General features: G+C 26.6%; 2 protein-coding genes across 3 annotated transcripts in view; one reads left to right on the top strand and one right to left on the bottom strand.

Annotated features, from left to right (window-relative positions):
- Positions 1-7,377, bottom strand: part of LOC112598569 (fibrillin-1-like) — a 41,395-nt gene extending 34,018 nt beyond the window's left edge. The window contains exon 1 of one of the 2 annotated variants that reach the window (XM_025345099.1): positions 6,530-7,377. In XM_025345099.1, coding sequence (XP_025200884.1) covers positions 6,530-6,675 — 146 coding nt within the window. In that variant the 5' untranslated portion in view covers positions 6,676-7,377. The remainder of the gene's footprint in view (positions 1-6,529) is intronic. The other variant, XM_025345093.1, reaches the window with a different exon arrangement.
- Positions 7,378-14,514: 7,137 nt separating this feature from the next.
- Positions 14,515-17,944, top strand: LOC112600715. Its single transcript, XM_025348025.1, has 3 exons — positions 14,515-14,547; positions 16,286-16,357; positions 17,612-17,944. Exons 1-3 carry the CDS (start codon positions 14,515-14,517, stop codon positions 17,942-17,944), a joined length of 438 nt encoding a protein of 145 aa, XP_025203810.1.
- Positions 17,945-19,210: the final 1,266 nt, after the last annotated feature.

The raw sequence follows: 19,210 nt of genomic DNA, 5'->3' as shown, positions 1-19,210 counted from the left end.
GATTCATTATCTTCAGAATTGTACAGATTCCCTATTATAGGACAATACCTTTCGTACTTTGGTTTTGTATAGTGATAAGCAATAAGAGCTTTATAAAATATCAAATAGCAATATTTATGGTTAAAAATTTTCTGAAAAGATAATCTTTCGTAATTTTTTAGCTTACTATGGTCATTAAATATTTTGAAAAATGATGCTTTTTCAACAGTTAATTCGTTACACGAATTTTTGGTCCCTTTACGTTTTATGATATTTTCTGTCACTTTTTTCTTCATATTCCAATGTATATCACGGCCTGTAATTATAGTATCGGCTTGTTCTAGAAGCATAAAAATCTTAGCCGTATTCATTAAAAGTACCTATTCAAATTTTAATGTTAACAAATTTTATTATTAGTAAACTATTCAAAATTTAATATACTCATACGACTGATTACATCTAATATCTGACACATATTTGAGGATTAGTTCGTTATATGAATATATGATAGGTACCTATATAATATGAACAGTAAAATAAAGTTACCATTTTGTTTATGTAAAAAATATTATTATCATTATTATATTTTTATATGTTATGACCCATTTTATTATCCATAAAAGGGGCCATAGTCGAAACCAAAGATCATGTGGTCACTTGTCATTTGAGTTCTTAATGTTAAAGTAACATAATTTATTTTAAAAATATCATCTATTCTGTGTTCTAATTGAATTGTAACTTAAACAACTTCTTTAAAAGACTTTTTTAATAAGTCACAAATTAAATTCTGAAATTATTTTTCCGAAAATTTGTTTCTCTAAACTTATGAAAAATCTTTCCGTAGTCAGAGCAAACTATGGTGAAATCTTATAATATTATAATTCTCATGCTAATTGAATGGTCAACGTATTAAATCTCTATTTAACACATTATATGTGTTTTTTTAGTTTCCATCTATTAAGAACATTGCAAATTATATTGATATCTTTTAACTTAGTAAAAATTAATTCTTAATTTATGTTAAAATATAATATATATTCAAATGATACAATTTTTATACACTCCAATTTAATATTTTTCTTTTTTTTTTTTTGGTTAATATGTCAGTAATTAGTTACCTTAATTTAAAGTAAACATTTGTTAAATTAGGTTATTCTAAAATTTTAAAATACGAGTACATAAACCTTTTTTATTATTGATCATTAAATATCTATCGATCAATTTATACAATAGAGCTATGTATTTTATTTTTAGAACTTATTTATTGCCATTTAAGAGTCAATAATTTTCCAAAAAAATTCAAATTTCATATAAACATATAAATATATGTATAATATACGTAAATATATACTATAACTATTATATTTACGTTTCTTTGTAAAAAAAAAAGTAAAAGCACGTAAAATAGATCAATTTATATTTTATCACAAATGTAATAATAAGTTATACTGTGGTGTATCGCTCATCCGCACATCGGGTTTATATTTATACATAATATTATCTAATGCAAAACTTATACACGACTTTTTGGATAGTAATATGATACGTGATAACAAAAACGGATATAATGTAACAAATCAATACGAATCAAAAACTTCTTATAACGCGAATCGCAAAAACAAACGTTTTCAAACTATTTTGTTTCGAGTTTAGGTATTAACTACGGAAATGTGTTTAAAAACGCCGTGAATCGATATAATAACAGCACAATAAATATCAGTGTAAATAGCTTTCATAAAACTGTGTTCGAAAAAATAATATCAACGATACCAAACGTCATTATATTCGTCGCGCATTATAATATGGTGAGGCATGCGGTATAATATACGCCGTACACGCATTTTTAAATCGTATCTATAATGTAACGTTATTGGTAACGCGTTCGCAGCATCGCACCGTGTGATTAGGTTTAAACGGACGTGTGTATAAAAAAAAAAAAAATAAAAAAAAAAATAAAAATAAATAAGGCTGCTTTAGCATGGTATTATGACTTTTTTTCGAAAAATCTATTATCGTAAAACACACATGTTCCGCCGGACCGCGATGATAATATTACAATAATATTACGTGAACGGGCGTGGGACGCGACGAAGATTATCGGGAGACTGACATCTGTGTTATAATTTGTGCGTTGGATTTCGTAAAGAGGTCTCTTTTGAGTGTTGTCAAATTTAATATATGTGTTACGGATTTATATTTTTTTCTTTTTAACGTCACTATATTCTATTCGGACGACCGCCACTCCGTTTTTGAGTACACCTATACGCATAATATTATTATAATTTTATACGGATGGATAATAAGATAAAATACTTTACAATCATACTTTAACGCACTCGCCAGTAGTATGATATCTAATACGACGATGATATTTATAACACTGCGCGTTTCACTCGCACTATTATGTAAAAATTTCGTTTATTAGAATTATCACAAACACTATAAATATTATACCTAAATATAATATTAAAAAGTGCTTAGATCGACAGGAGACGCGCGTTTGTTTGTTTGTTACGGAAAATAATATTCGTCCAGCCACATTGTTATAATATGTGTGCGTAGGGCACGATCGTGATTTCCGTGTGAAAGTAAAACGGACGAATCGTACGCACATCAGAGATCATAACGGAAAATTAATTATCCATACATGTATACCGTACGCACATCGAACGCCCTCACGCCTCGAGGTATATTTGGGGCGCTAGGTAGATCGTTTGCATAGGATTTATACTTTGTGCGTATGTGCCTATAATATATTATAGCGATCGATACGTATCGGATAATAAGGTATATCGCGTTTCACGTGCAGTGTCTTAAACAATTAACCGTCCGATTGTGTTTTTTTTTATTTCTAAACACAGGTAAACCTAACATATTCTATTTATTATATTTATAAGTCATGCGCAGTATAATACTTGTAACTTCCTGAAAATACTATCATAAAAACTGTAAACAATGAAAACAAATGAAAAAATAAATTAAAATTATGTTTTTGTTTAAAAAATAACGACATTTTTTCGATTACTTAGATTATTATTATATTAAATGGTGCGCATTAACAATTAAGTTACATACGTTTAAATCACACTATACAAATGTAAGCATCTACACGTTTTATAAAATTATACAAATATACATATGTATGGCTATGAAAATATAATTAAAATTGTCATTTTTAATAAATTTAAGCAATATAAAAAATATTATACGTAGGCGTACATGAAATATAATTGAATTTATAATTAAAAATATGCCAATACAACGAATTCGAAACCTATAATATTTAGATTATTTTAGGATTATAAAAATTAATCAAATTATAGATTCCACTTATTAAATCAATGAATTGAAAATTGAGCAAAAAATAATGATATTTATGATATGCATGTACTATGTCCGCATATATACGTATATAATAGCGAATTGCGCACGCAGTAGGTTCTCGCCTATAACGCTTTTTTAATATAAGTATATTATAACATTAAAACTGCGCGTGTCAATATTAAAACCGTTTGGAATTTTTATTATAAACCGTATATATATATATATATATATTGTTACATAAAAATAGGATCGTTCGTTTAGTAACAGTGTATATTATGTTGTTAATATTGGCGTGAACTTTACAAATAAATAAATAATTTCACCTGACAGACACGAGGAATAATTAAAAAATAAAAACACAATTTTATATCGACCTGTAACAAGAATAATGACATAAACGCACGTGTGTATACGTGGAATATAATATAATAGTAATTGTATTTATAAACGCCTTATTTTCTCCTCTTCGGTTGAGTGTGGACCCTGAGGGGTGACGGTTGATACATATAGCTATTAAACGTCATAAAGCTTTACGCGCTTGTTAAGTGAACCGGAATATTTCGGATGATTTATATGAAATGAGTTCAAGTGGATTTCATGGTAAGTTTATAATATTTGTTATTATACTGTATGACACATGTAAGGAAACTACTTTTGAACACTCTCGAGCTTATATATGTATTATACATGTATGGCAGAGGCAGGAACGCAGGACTAATATTTTTAGCGCACGTTAAAAATTTATATTATACACACTATTAATTTTTGAACTAGTTGATAAACGTTAAAGTTATACTTATTATACCTATTTATTTCTACTTAAAAAATATGAATATATTAAATATTAAACCAGCGTAGATACAGTCCACATTTATTATCTCGTAGCCCCTTGAGTCGTTAATTCCTGTATCAGAAAAACAATTATAGAAAGCTAATATTATTTATCTGGATACGACAGTTTCAAAGAAAATTAAACTTTTCAAGTTTGTTTACTCGATTTTTTAAAAAATATTGTATATAAGTGTAATAAGACACTCACTGCAGTGTCAAAATTGAATTGATTTCTTTCAAAAGTTCTCAAACAATTATTAGTTCTAATAACTAATAAGTAATAATTTTCATTTTATTAACCAGACAAATACTTGACACTTATTATTTGATCCCTGACACCTCAATTTACAGAAATAATTGTATGGTACTTTTCCTGTCTGTGACATCACTAAATTTTTGCATTTCGCACTCATTGTCGTGCGCCGTATTCAGTCATTAATATTGTTTCAGATATTAAAATAACAATTTAGTATTATGTAGTATAGTGTATAATTAGAGTTGTAAAGATGTTATATGATTAAAAACATATATAATAATATTATATCATTCATTTTATAGTTGCCTCGTAAATGATTTAATCAATTTAATTGAACTTAAATTATTTTTAAAAACGTTACTATTGTAAAAACCATTAAAAAATAATAATAAAGAATTTCAAGAAAAATTAGCATTTCATACGGTCTCGTAAAAGGTTTACATTATAATGTAAGTATATATTTTTTCTTTGACTTTCGTTGCCGACAAATATTTATTACAAATATGCCACATAACACTAAGTTAATGCTAATCAAAATACAAATATTAGAATGTGTCAAAATAAATTGTCATAGTTTATGTACAAAAGCGAAACTCAATACTTTTAAGTTTTAATAATATTTAAGTATATTGTACTTGTTGTGTATCTATTGTGAAAATGCACGTATGTACATAGATATCTTAAAACTTACGAGTATGAGTAAAAATTACAATAATCTTTTACAAATTGAAAAAAAAAAAACGTTGCACCTTATCCCGTGACAATACTAAAAAAGATACACTACGTGAAATGAATTATTAATTAAATAATCTATGGCGTCCCTCTAAAAACACTTGAAATCTTCCGGAAAAAAACATAATTACACAAGGCGTCAAGGCGTGTCAACAACAAAGCTTAAAAATATTATTGATACATTTCGTACGTGGGGAACTAAAATATAAATTGTATAAAAAAAAAATCGTACAATATTTATTATCCAATGAAAATACAAATAAAAATGTTTCGTTTTCAATAACTTATATAGTTGTTATTTGTTACGTTAAGCAGGTTTTTTACATAAAAATATATTTCCATACATTTTTTTATTTCAAATAAAATAATAAGAAAACTATTAATATTATTTAAAAATAAATAAAAGTGTTTATATTCACATTGGTGTTTAACTTAATATTATGACGACTAAAGCAACTTAAAATATTAATTAATATGCACAATAGAACGAATTTTACAATTATAAAATAGGTATGATTTAAAAACTATAAATTATAACATCATCAACCCTTCAAAATATATTTGTATTTTTTAAACACGTTATTTAGCAGTTACTCTACTTACTGTGATTTATAAACTACGATCGACTATAATATTGTGTAATAATAATTTATTGGCTTATAGTTTTGTTTATTTCACTAAAACAATATAATAGCCATACTATAGTGTTGATTTTTTCAAAAAAAAAAAAAAATGTTCCTATACGCCATAAAAGTAGACATAGAGTACTAGTACTACATCTTTAAAGCACTGTTTGACAGTAAAAATGAACTGCTCTTAATCTCGCTTTAGATAAAAATAAAATCATATATGGTTATATCACCAGAAAAAAAAAAATAAGCACGTAATACTCGTGCTAGAATGAAAAGGCTTAGAATCAGTAATTTGGTGGATCCCATAGAACCAAAATTCGACGGCTTACTCTTTTTCTCTCTCTCTATGTACACGTATATTTACATATTCATGTCAACCCTTTCAATTGTAGTGTGGGTGGGCTTTAATCAAATTATTAGTTACGTTTTTTACACGGTTTCTTTATATATATATATATATACATACATTATACATATCTCGGCGCGAGACCGTTGTTATCGTTTGCACCCTATTTTACCCGTGGAATTGGTGCAAAACAAAAAAAAAAAAATGTTAAATAGACTAAGTTGCTCTTATAATCACTAAAATTGCATACTATTACGCGTCTCGGGGGTGTATTTTATATAGTATTACGTTCAGTACACTCGCGATGGCACCGCAGTGCCGAACAAAAGAATAAGTACACTAGAAAAAGGGTAAATACATGCACAAAAGACACGGGATATTGTGGGCAAGGATGATTTTTAAAGGGCCAGAAGTAATGGTGAAACTTACCCTCCAACTGGAGTTTGGCGAGCCAAATCGGTTCCGGGGTCAGCGCTGTTTATGGCTGGTGGTTGTGCGGCCGTGAACACGGCCACGGCCAGTACGCAGCATGCGCCCGCTACGACTCGGGCGATCACGGTGCGGCGCACAGTCATTCCAACGCGTTGCAAGACTCCTACAAGTCCTGGTGGCGCGCGAATATAATTCGCTATTGCTAGCTGCACTTGTGCAGCAAATACACACACACACACCCGTCGCCGCTGTCGTCGTAAAATAATGTAGGCGAATACGACGTGGAAGTCCGTTACTTATGTTGTTATTATTGTTATTGTTATTGCTATTGCCGAGCACGCGTTCCGTATATATTATTTTAATATTATTATATTATCGTCGCACGGAAAAACGAGATCAACGACGGATCCGGCGGCCGCCCGTCAGCTGAGTCCTCATCGTCTTCATGTTTCGTGTTCAGTTTTGTTTCCGCACCGTATTTCGACGACGTACAAACAATATTTGTCCGCCGTTCGACAAGTCTCGCGGTCGCGGCCCGAGTGTGCGAGAGACACGGGAAGAGACAGAAACGTACTCAATAAGACTATAACGTGTCGTGAACGACTTCCGCAGTAAAATATTAATCGCGGGCGGTGGACAAAACGGAAGCTATCGATTCGCACCGATCGAAACGGTTTTTGACGGTTTCTCCTTTGCCCGGGGGACGTACGACGAAAATTATGACGAAGGACGACGTTTCATCGATTCGCACGAATCGCGCGCGCGTTACATTTGAACCGACTGAACTCGGCTGATCGGTATAGTGCAGCGTGCACGCTGCCCGACACTGATATGGCTACATTGATACACGACGGCACAACACGTTCGTCTATGATACGCTACACACACACACACACACACACACAAACACGCACTAACACACCCATACTAACACAATTATATCCCACCCGGTACGATCGTGTGCGGGAAACGCGACCACCACCGGTTATAACGCCGCGTTCTACACACGCACAAGGCTCTATGTTTTACTGGCGTATACAGGATGATATTTTTTTCGACGGGCCGCACGCGATACGTTTGCAGGTTTCATTATTTCCTTAACCTTAGCGCTTGTCCTGTGACGCCGATGTTTCCGCAAGACGATCGAAAACAATTAACATGAGATACCGTGAGATTTTTATCGTTGGTTATATTTTGGCGTTTTTTTGCCCGTAACAGGTATTCTGAAACACAATAATAATATAATATTATGATATTGGATAATGTAATCTATAATGGTATAGTTTGTAAACGATTAAAGTATCGACACCTCGGTTAGATATCGGGAAATACCTGTAAATCAAGACACGACTTTTAATTTCCAATCCGATGTATTTTACGGCAGTATAATATACGCAAACGTTTCGTAAACTATATACAATTATAAATACGGTAAATAGGTACGGTAAATCATTCAAAAAGAAAAGAAAAATTATTATAACTAACACTTATACGTAACTCACCTATGCAAGTCCATTATTGTTTTGAAAAATTAATAAATTAAAATCGGCAGCAATAATTATTAACGTCGTGCATTCGTGCATTAAAAGTAAATCACCCTGTATACTGTATGCGTATAATAATAATATGTATGTATACGGATACTATTGTATTTATAGTATAACACGTCACCTCAGCCTCCACTGTGAACCGTCTGACATGTCTCGTCGCACGTGCTGACGTACGTAAGGCTTGAGTACTTAATATTAATAATAATAAAAATATTAAACTTTTATAATTATTTGTAGTAGCAGAATAACTTTATAAATAGTAATTACTAATTAGTTACTAGTACAAGCCACACCTGGATATTACGCAAAAAGGTAACTACAGCGCGTCTCTTTTTCGTCCTCCCCCCCAAGCAACATCATAATAAGTATACACGCTTTACTGGGCTTAAGCTACGTAAATCCCGTATTCTCAACAACTTTTAGCAAATTGAGAAATACAGATAATATTACAAATTACTCACAAAATAAGTTCTTATATACTTCGCAGAGGGCATATCATAAATAATTAATTCAAATTCAGAGTAATGGCTAATAAGTCTAAAAAATATACAGGTGACATAGTTAACGTATTAAGATTTATAATATATTTTACTTGAAGACAACACAATGATTTTAGAAAGTTGACGAATTTTGAATTAATACAAACATAATATTATCATTGATTATAATGATGTTAATAATTTACTATATAGGTACATATAGATGTATATTGTATACTATATACTTCAAAATTCACCAAACATGGGCATTGCAACATTACTCACAATTTTTTTATTATTGAATAATATATTTATTTAAATTTTGATTTTTTGAAAATTTTAAATATAATTACGACAAATCATATTTTTTAATACATTTAAATACTTTTTATTTATGAAAACATAAAAATGTACAGTAAAATAAGATAGTATTAATTTTTAAAACAAGTTTATATTACCTCATTATATTACTTCCTCAATTTTTCTTATTGTTTTTTTTTTTTTGTAACAGATTGAATAAACATAAAACAAAAAAATTTTACCTCAAAATCATAAATAATTTAAGAGTTTGATAATATCTCATATTTATGTTATATTATTCACACTTTATTATGGTCTTTATGAATTTCTACCGTAATAATATTAGATCAACGAAAATTCGTAAAATCATAATGTAAATAAATGTATATTAAAGGAAACAATTTGAACGAATATGCTTATATGTAGCTAATCATCTTTAATATATAATATAATATATAGATATAATCATTGATTTATGTATTATTTATTATTTATAATGAATGGGGAAACTATAATCTATAAGTTTATTGGTATGAAAAAGTATTTCGGTAAAACATTATTTAATATATAATATATTAGAGCACAAATAAGATAAAAATATTACAGTGACTATTTTATTAAAATATCTGTTCACTTGAATTTATCAATAACAATTATTACCTTTTATTTATTACCTTTCTCAATAGGAACACGCCCAAATTGGGTGTGTTCACAATAGCCTACATACGGGTATATCCTCGAAAAATAATTTTATTACTAAAACAATACTTAATAATATTAATGATAAGAAGATATAAAAATAGCACTATTTTATGATACATTTTAATTCAAACAAATACATGTGTCTATTGGATTTGTTGCTGGGCAAAACAATTGAAGTCAAAATTGTAAATAATAAATTGTGGTATCGTATGAATTACGTTAAAATAGTTAGTTTTGCGTACAAATTTATAATATATGCATTTTTATAACATTTTAGAAATATTTTTAAGTACACCAGAATAAATTAGAAGAAGAACACAAATACAATTTTTAATAAAACGGTGAGAAAGTAACAAATAATTATAAATATTAATATATTATTAATTAAACAATAAAAAATTAAAAAAAAAAAAAAAAAAACTATTAAAAGTTGTATCATCTAAATTTTTGTTTTCGTTTGCTTAATTAATGCAAAAAAGTTAATAGTTAGTCGTCCCACGAAACCACAATAATTAAATATTTAATCCATTTTTCTTCTTAACTATCTACGTATAGATAATGTTGTTTAACTATATTTAATACATTTATTGTTTAAATTGTATTACCATAAAATAAATACATAACATTATCGTAATGTTTATAATAAACACAAAATCTTAAACTCGTAAATAACGTTTAATTAAGTATTTAAGTATCAATTAAATTAGATAATTATTATTGATTAAATTTAATTTACCTTGCAGTAGGCACATAATTTGTATAACACCAGTAGACATTTAGAAATCAATACAATTTTAAATTAAACATTAATAACAAAGTACATATATAATTCGGTAATAACCCAATACGTTATTAATTTGAAATAATTTTAAAAAATTTAGAAAATTATACACCCCATGAAAAATAAATCTTTAAATTATTCAATAATATTTTGGTAGTAAAATTACATAAACTAATAACTATTTTTAAGTATGAAGTCGGTAAGATAACTTTTAACCATATATTTATCGTAAATTGATTTGATGAACCTATAACAATTTGTAGAGTTAATAAAACCATACATATTTTATAAACACAAACTTGTCTATAGGTATAAAGTTATCACTTATTAGTTATTATAACACATTTATTTTAATTTATTGATTTTGTTTATTATGAAATGATTTACATCTAAGTATAATAGTATAGGTACGTATGTTTTAAATGTCCATGCTCTAAAAATAAAATCAATGATTTCGAATTTATATTGAAGCAAATTGAAGATTGAAGATTATGTAAAATTTCCTTTGAATTCTTAAATAATAAATTTTAATGTCAAGTTTGGTGTTAATATATAATAAATTATAATAAATCGAAAATTGAATAAAGTGAGGTAACATTTTTATGAATATATTCATTATGCACCACGCATCACTTAGACAGCATTTAACATTTAACAGATTACAAAAGTAAGATACAATGAACAACTCATTTTAACAGTTTCCTAAAAATGTCTTATGATTATATTTAAAACCTTTTAGTATTTAAAACACTAAAAATACATTTTAAAATATACATTTCCTAATTTTAATGCTTAACTTTATTTTAAAATGAAAAAGGAATAAAAACGATTCGTTTGAATACAATTACGTTCAAATGTATTTATAACGATTTTCACGCATAAGATTTATTAGTATGATATGAATATTATTATTTTTTAGTTTAAAATTAAAATATTCAATACGCTTGGAAAATTGAAATCTATTTTAAACGGTAGTACTTCTTTTTTTAACAAATTCAATTTACCATTTCGATAAATTATTATTAAAAATATTAATTCTACATGAATGATAAAAATCTATAAAAGTAAGTTTCAGTTCGGTAGGTATGTTATTATTATATATTATATATTATTATTATTATATTGTAAGTGTATACTTATAATTCAAATGTATATTTAATGTTTTTGGTTAATTTAAAAATGTTAATATTAATATTAATAAATCTATAAACAATAATAATTAATATTTTATACACCTATTAATAAATATTATAGAAATAAATAAAAATAAAAACATTTCGGATACCCAAATTTTAAGATATGAATAAAATTAGAAATTTTTTTTTATTATACAAACATGACTTGAAAAATCTAGATATTCTGAATTTACAAAGAAATCTTTTTTAAGGTATATGAATATCATATTTGTATGGATTTAGTATTCTTTAACATTAATACCAAGAACGACGGGAATTAGAGTATTAAAAAGTAATAATTCTAATCATTTTGGACAATTAATTTCTCTTTGTACTTTGTACCTGTTTATAGTTAAGTTTATAAACTTAAATAATATTTGACGACTTCCTTTTTTTGCTAACTTCATAATATACTACTTACCGGTTGTAATATCCATGTACAACAGGATGCAGTATCGTCAAAATGGTTTTTTATTTTTGATTGCCTGTATATAATGTTCATATTGTTCCCGCGATTACGATATCACACTTTGAATGTATGCCCATGGAACTATTATAATTTATCATAACACCGTTGGCCCACTAGCCTTTGATCTCTTATGAATCGGAAGTATGCCAGTGCAAAACAAGTTAGCACGGACATAACACTACATATTATTATTATGTACATTCATTACGCTAAACCAAATAAAATATTTATTAATTATCATAGTTTACTAATCAAATATTTGTACATAATATTGGATAAGATTTTGTATTTATTAATCGGATAAATACATATTTTATTGCTGTAAAATTCGATTAGTGCTAAATTTTATATTCACATTCAAATTACTACTAAAAGCACAACGAAAATGTTAATATTTTAATTTAATTAACCATTAATGTTTTTTAACGCACCGGAAATTAAAATGCAATACAGTATATTTTGTTCTATATACAATTGAGATTAAGTTCTGTGGAGGTAGATAGTTTCAAAATGTAATATGTACTAGTATACATGGTATTATTTTGAATATGTATCAAATGTATATTGCGATCATAATACTGTAAAATGAGTAATAAATTTATTTATCAACTTAAATATTTCAATCATAAAATAATATTAGTTCAACTTTAAAATCTACTCCCTATATATACGATATGTATTATTATTACATAAGAACACGTTTACTTATATGTACAACTTAATGTGATAAATGTAAACAAACATTTTTATTCTCGTTTTCTTTAATAATTTAAGAAAAGTTATAATAACATAATACGTTAATATCAAATACATAATACCTAAAACTAGTAAAAACAAAAAATAAATGAAACGATGTATGTTTAAGTAAACTATAATTTTAATTTATTCTTAAAAAATCATTTATATATATATATATATGTATATCAGCAAAGTTACATGAAATATAGTAACTGATTTTAAACTTTAAATAAGTAAATTTAGTTAGGACAAATGACGTAAACAATTATACTTAATACATTGTATGTTCTATTACTATATTGCATTGTAAATATTCAAAACAAAAGTTCTGAGAAAATTGTTTACATGTCTAATCTAAAAATAATGAATACCTACATATTATTGTTATATTATATTATTATTAAATTACAACATTTTTAATACGCATCCATCATATTGACTATTGCAGAAGTAAATCTAATCTTATTTAAATTTTTAATACGATTCACTAATAAAAAACAATCTTTATTATTTAATTGTATAATCCTTATTATTGGTTTACCATAATTTCGTGTAAAATATGTAATAATATTAATATACTAAAATACTTATTTAAAGTATTATTCAATTTACATATATTTATAGTTTATATTTAAACGGTAATACAAAAAAAATATAGTTTATCAATCTATATTAAAGTACCTTTTTATTATTTTAAAATACATGTAGGTGCTTTATTTAATTTAATTATGATTCCTCTCTAAATAATATAATAATCATGCCAAACTTTCGTTATTTTTTCAAAAATAGTTTTAAGACTATAATAACGTTTACAGTAATATTTACTGTTTACTGCAGTCTTTGATATTTATACTAAACACGAAGTTATAATAGAATTTTTAATTCACAAAATTAAGCGTCTTCTACAATAATTGTAATAACTGAGAAACAATAACTAAAGTATTCTAGATTACACTATTCAAATTACGAGTATAGTTATGGAATAGAAAAATGTATGATTAATTTTAAAATTATCCATAAAGAAGTATAAAATTTTACATTACATGATTTAATGACGATGAGTTTATACAACTTGACTGAATAATTATTAGTTACTATGAACTTAAATTTGAATCATTCGAGAAAATTATTTCAAACAAAAAAAATTATAATAATTCACACCTGATGAAATACTGATTAAGTATTTTTTTGAATACCTATAGTATGGTGTTCTTTTGTTAAATTTTTACCAAACTACCAAGGTATTTTACCTCGACCGCTGAATGTTTAGACACATTGACCCAAAAGCCAACACGTTTGGGTACAAATAGACACAACGTTTGAACACATAAAATAAAAGATATATTATAATTTTACATGGTAAATCAGAGAACGTTTGGCTACACAATACGCATATTATACAAGACACGTTTGGGTACACGTGATCTACAATAGTGATATACTATATTTCCAAATCAATTAATATCATTACTTATATTATTTTGATTAGGTATTCTATGAGTATTATCGTAATATATGCGACAACAAACTTATACGTAATTGTTATCCTATATAAAATAAAGTAATTAATGATAAAAAATAAAATAAACATTTTTGGAGACTATTAAGAACCAACCTCCTCGCGGAGTCTCCTGGGTAACTCTAATAGGTTCTAAAAATAAAGTGTAAGAGTATCAAAGTAAAAAATTTGCACCTAAACATTGGTACCCAAATGTAGTATTGTTTTAAAAATATTTTGTTACCCAAACGTTGTATTGATTTTTGGGGTCTGAAAAAAAGTGTACCTGAATGTGTATTCCCAATCATTCTACTAAATTTCAGGTAAAAATATCGTTTTGTGTCCAAACGTGTACGACCTTTACCTCAGTGACTAACACCTACGTCCTACACTAACACATATTTTTTCACGATGATACAATTAAAAAAATATATTATGTGCTAACTCAATCGAAATATATAAATAAATATTTATCGACGGGTTTTTAAAAATAAATTCGCAGACATAGATAGGTGACGACAGCAAACGTGTATGGAATTAAATCATTATTTTTTTTTTAAGTATATTATTAACTCGGGTAAATAATTATCATGTACTTTTATTTACTTTGTCTACATTTATCTGATTTTAATTAATTTTTAAAATTATTATTATTATTATTTTTTTATCAGTAAAACATATCATCGGGGACATTTGTGTCACTTTTTGTAACCCCAAACCTCTAGTATAAGCGATTCCCTAAATATATACAAATTCAAATATTATGCACGTATATGTTAATTCTCAAAATAAAACTCACTAGATCCGTATGAAATATGTCTCAGTCAGTTATCTTGACAATATTAATATATTACAAGTAAACTCTGGTAAAAATTGTATTTTTAAAATGTTTTAAATACGCAGACTGAAACATAAACACAAAAACTCCATTTTTAGTGATACGTATTTAGCAGTATTTTGAGAAAAATTGATTTTATGATTTTCCTATCAAGTAAAAATATTTACAAATAAAGCAACAGCCAAATTTTTTCTGTGGGTATTAAATATTAATTATTATAATAACGCAAGTTTAAAATCTAATGAACGTATTTTCGTATTTTCGTATTATTATGTTTTAAAATAATTATTAGCGAAATATATTATCCCAAGATAGAACATATTCACGCCAATACTCGGTGTCAATGACCATATTATATTATCGATACGGGAAGTTATAGCATTTGATTAATGTTATAATATCCAATGACAAACTAATTATTATTAGTGAAAATTTCTGTTTCTGAAATAATTATCTTACGAGTGGATCAAACAAGTAAAATGAGACGACTTTTGTATACAATTTAAATTACTCTTTGAAGTGGATCTAACAATACAATTAATATATAGTAAATATTAATATCGTAATGATTGTTCGAATTTCTCACGCAGATTAAATTTCACGTATTAATAATATCAACTATGATAAGTATATATTTAATATTAAGTTCTATAAAATATATGTAGTTTGTGTCAATTCATGACATTAACGATGGTTGTTTTAGACGGGTGACCTAATGACATAAAAGATAAAATTGACAAAGTGGGCGAAAAGACATAAATCCCTAGACCTTAATACATCTACACTAAAGATTATATCTGATTAATTAACATTATAAATTTCAAACGTAATTTTAGGAGTACAATAATATTATAATAATAATAAAATTTAAGGTTGAATTAACGTGGTTATTGGTTAATGTGATTATCTCGAATATTTCAAAGTCAGTATTATTATACTATTAATTTATTATATATACCTAATTTATCAGATGAATAGAATCTCTATCAAGTGTATGCAAATATTATGTAAAAAAATATAAAATACAAAATATATACAATTGCTTTTCAGTTATTACATGGAATTATTCTCATTAATCAATTTAACAGTACATAAATTTTCAATGTATTTATTGATTTATTATTTACTCGGTAAACATTTTATGCGAAAATACACCTACTAAAATAATTATATAATATTGTTTTCAGTAAAATCAAGACGCAATCATTGTAATCATCTCTCAGAACTTTCAATCACGTTTTAATAAGAACAAAGAAATAACGAACAATTTGGATGATATGAATCTAAAAAACGAGGTTTAAGGAAACGTTTTCATGAAAATTTATATTATTTTCCTAAATAGTATTTTTTGGTAACCATTAGTCACAGCAATGTAATAACAAATAATTCACCTTCATACTATTTTCATTAATTCCCTTATGAATAGATGTTCTGTACACACGAGTAGTTTTTATAGTGAGACAGGTCCCCAAAGCGTGAATTACTGTTAAGTGTACATATATGAAATTACTAATTTTACCAATAGAACACTTCAGTAACTTTGATACATCAAAATACATTGGAATCGAATAAATCAACTTTAGTAATCTAACACGTTGTAAATAACCTAATGAAATGAAGAATAAAGTAATGATAATGAATCGTAGGGAAAGAATATTTTAATCACAAATTAATCACATTATTTACACTTTTTTTCGTGCCAAAATATTAGTTTAAAGACGTACAAAAAACATTTATTAATTGAATCATTTCAAAAACTGAACGCGAAGCTTGATCATTAGTTTTTATAATTTTTACAAATCGTACATAACGAAATTAAGTGCCTATCTATAAAATATAAAACAATAAACTTTAATATAATATATTTTAAATTTATAAATTTTCAGCAACATATTTTCGTGTCTTATTAAACCTCGACGTGATTAACTATATCATGTATAACTTAATATGTAATTAATTCATTCCTTTACAATACAATTTAATCAAACATACCTTTATAATTATAGTACACAATTTTCATAAAATCACGAAATGCACATTCAACGTTTAGATTTATTCAGATAGATAATATTATAATTCGTTTGACCAAGTACACATATTATAATAGTTTTCTTATTATAGTTATTTGTAATGTTTCAATTGTTTTTTCTGATACATTAATTTTATATGCTTCGAGGCAGTTTTTATGTTTTTAAAAAACGTTTAAAATCGTGTAAAATAGCTGTATTAGTTTTAAAAACTTGATTACAAAACTGATCGTCTGTAGATACGATATTTCTCATGCCAAGGTTAACCATGCCAAAAAATTATACATTATAAAAGAGAATATATTAAGATTAACTGCATTTAATTGTCACAAATCATCATATTGACACAATTTATATTATAATAATGTTTATAATGTGTATCATTGTTTTGTTTCCAAAAAATTCATAATTATTCTGATCAGATGCCACCATTGATGCGACAATTTAACAAACCTAACCTAACCTAACCATGCTCCCAGATTTATAGCATATATACATTAATACTCAATATGTATTAAATAGATGATCTATATCGTGGATATACCAGCGACGGCCGGTGATGCAACCCTCTCAGCTTTCCTTGGACTTAAAACGCTAGCGGGTTATCCGTTGGATGCGGTAGATGCACCTGCATTAATCATGAAAGAGAACTCCGTTTTCAAAGTACTTCACCGGGGATTTGGCACTCGACGAAGTGTATACATGGTAGAAGAGACGTGTTACTGCCAAGTCGATGGCCCGCAACGACACATTTGGATTATTTACGAACGGCTACCGCGGTTAGCAAATGTCGAAAGTAGGAGAACTGCGATTTTAGTCGAACTGGAACGGCATTGTTGTCGGATAGGTCAATAGATGGTCTAAAAAAAGCAACTTTAAAAGGCTACTAAAAAAGTGCGAAGGTGCTATAAAAAAAAAAAAACCGGCCACACGTTAAATCCAACATAATATTATTATACTCTTCCATTTTAATATAAATTATGTAATCATCTGATTGAACGACGAACGGTTGTAATATTTTTCTTAAAACGAATCTACCTGTGTAAAGAAAACGTATAATAAACAATTTTATATACCAAGAATACAACGTAAGAGTCTACTGCCCATGGTATGGATATGGACTGCCCTATTATGATATTATTGATAACATTATTATTATGTATATATGACACCTTCAGCCTGACATTATTGCAATATAATGTGATATCATTTTAATTATAACACATTGGACAAACAAAAATCAAACCGAAGTGAATATCATATGAATACATTCCGTGTCAAATTTTAATATCTACTTAACATTTATCTCCATGATCCCTGTTCTTAAAAAAAAAAAAATATGTAAGGTTCGCCAAGAACATACCGCTGACAATAACTAAAACTGTGTAGCATGTGTCTAACGGCATTTACTAATCTTAATATACACAGTAATATTATGGAAGTTTCAATTATAATCCACAACTCACCATAAATTCCATCAGCCAGAGATTAGATATTTAAAAGAAAATATTTTAATATGTCCATTAATAATTTAAATAGGTTTTACACTTAACTTATTTTATAATATTTATATTTATACAATTTATTTAAGACCAAATCGCTTGAAAAAAACTGAATGCAAGTCTTATTTTTAGATTTGAAATTTCTTAACTTATTCAAAATGAAATTAATAAAATAAATTGTAAATATAATTTCATAAAACAATTTAAAGTATTTACTAAATTCATCACTACATCAAAAATCTACACTTATTTCAATATGAATTGATTTTTTTCATAAAATTAAAACTATACATTCGATGTTTATAACAATTTGAGTTTTTTTTTTCATATAATATTATTATATTTTAATAATAATCCATAGTAATATAAAACTAAAACTTCAATCACTTTGAATCATTTAAATAACTCATATTTCATCTTAAATCAATACTTTTTTTTATTTTCAAACTACCTAAAATTAATTTATGTATGACAATTTTCAAAACTTTTCTACACGACCTAATTTAAATATAAAAATTAATTAGTTTTGTGGTTTTGAAAATTAGTGTGGTTTTGACATTTTATTTTAATTTCATAACTAAAACTTTTAAATAAAGAAAATGTTTAAAAGAAAATAATT

The sequence above is a fragment of the Melanaphis sacchari genome, unplaced genomic scaffold, assembly GCF_002803265.2.
Source record: "Melanaphis sacchari strain LSU unplaced genomic scaffold, SCAv2.0 Contig0_pilon_pilon, whole genome shotgun sequence".
Lineage (NCBI taxonomy): Eukaryota > Metazoa > Arthropoda > Insecta > Hemiptera > Aphididae > Melanaphis > Melanaphis sacchari.
This window is presented reverse-complemented; position numbering and strand designations above follow the sequence as displayed.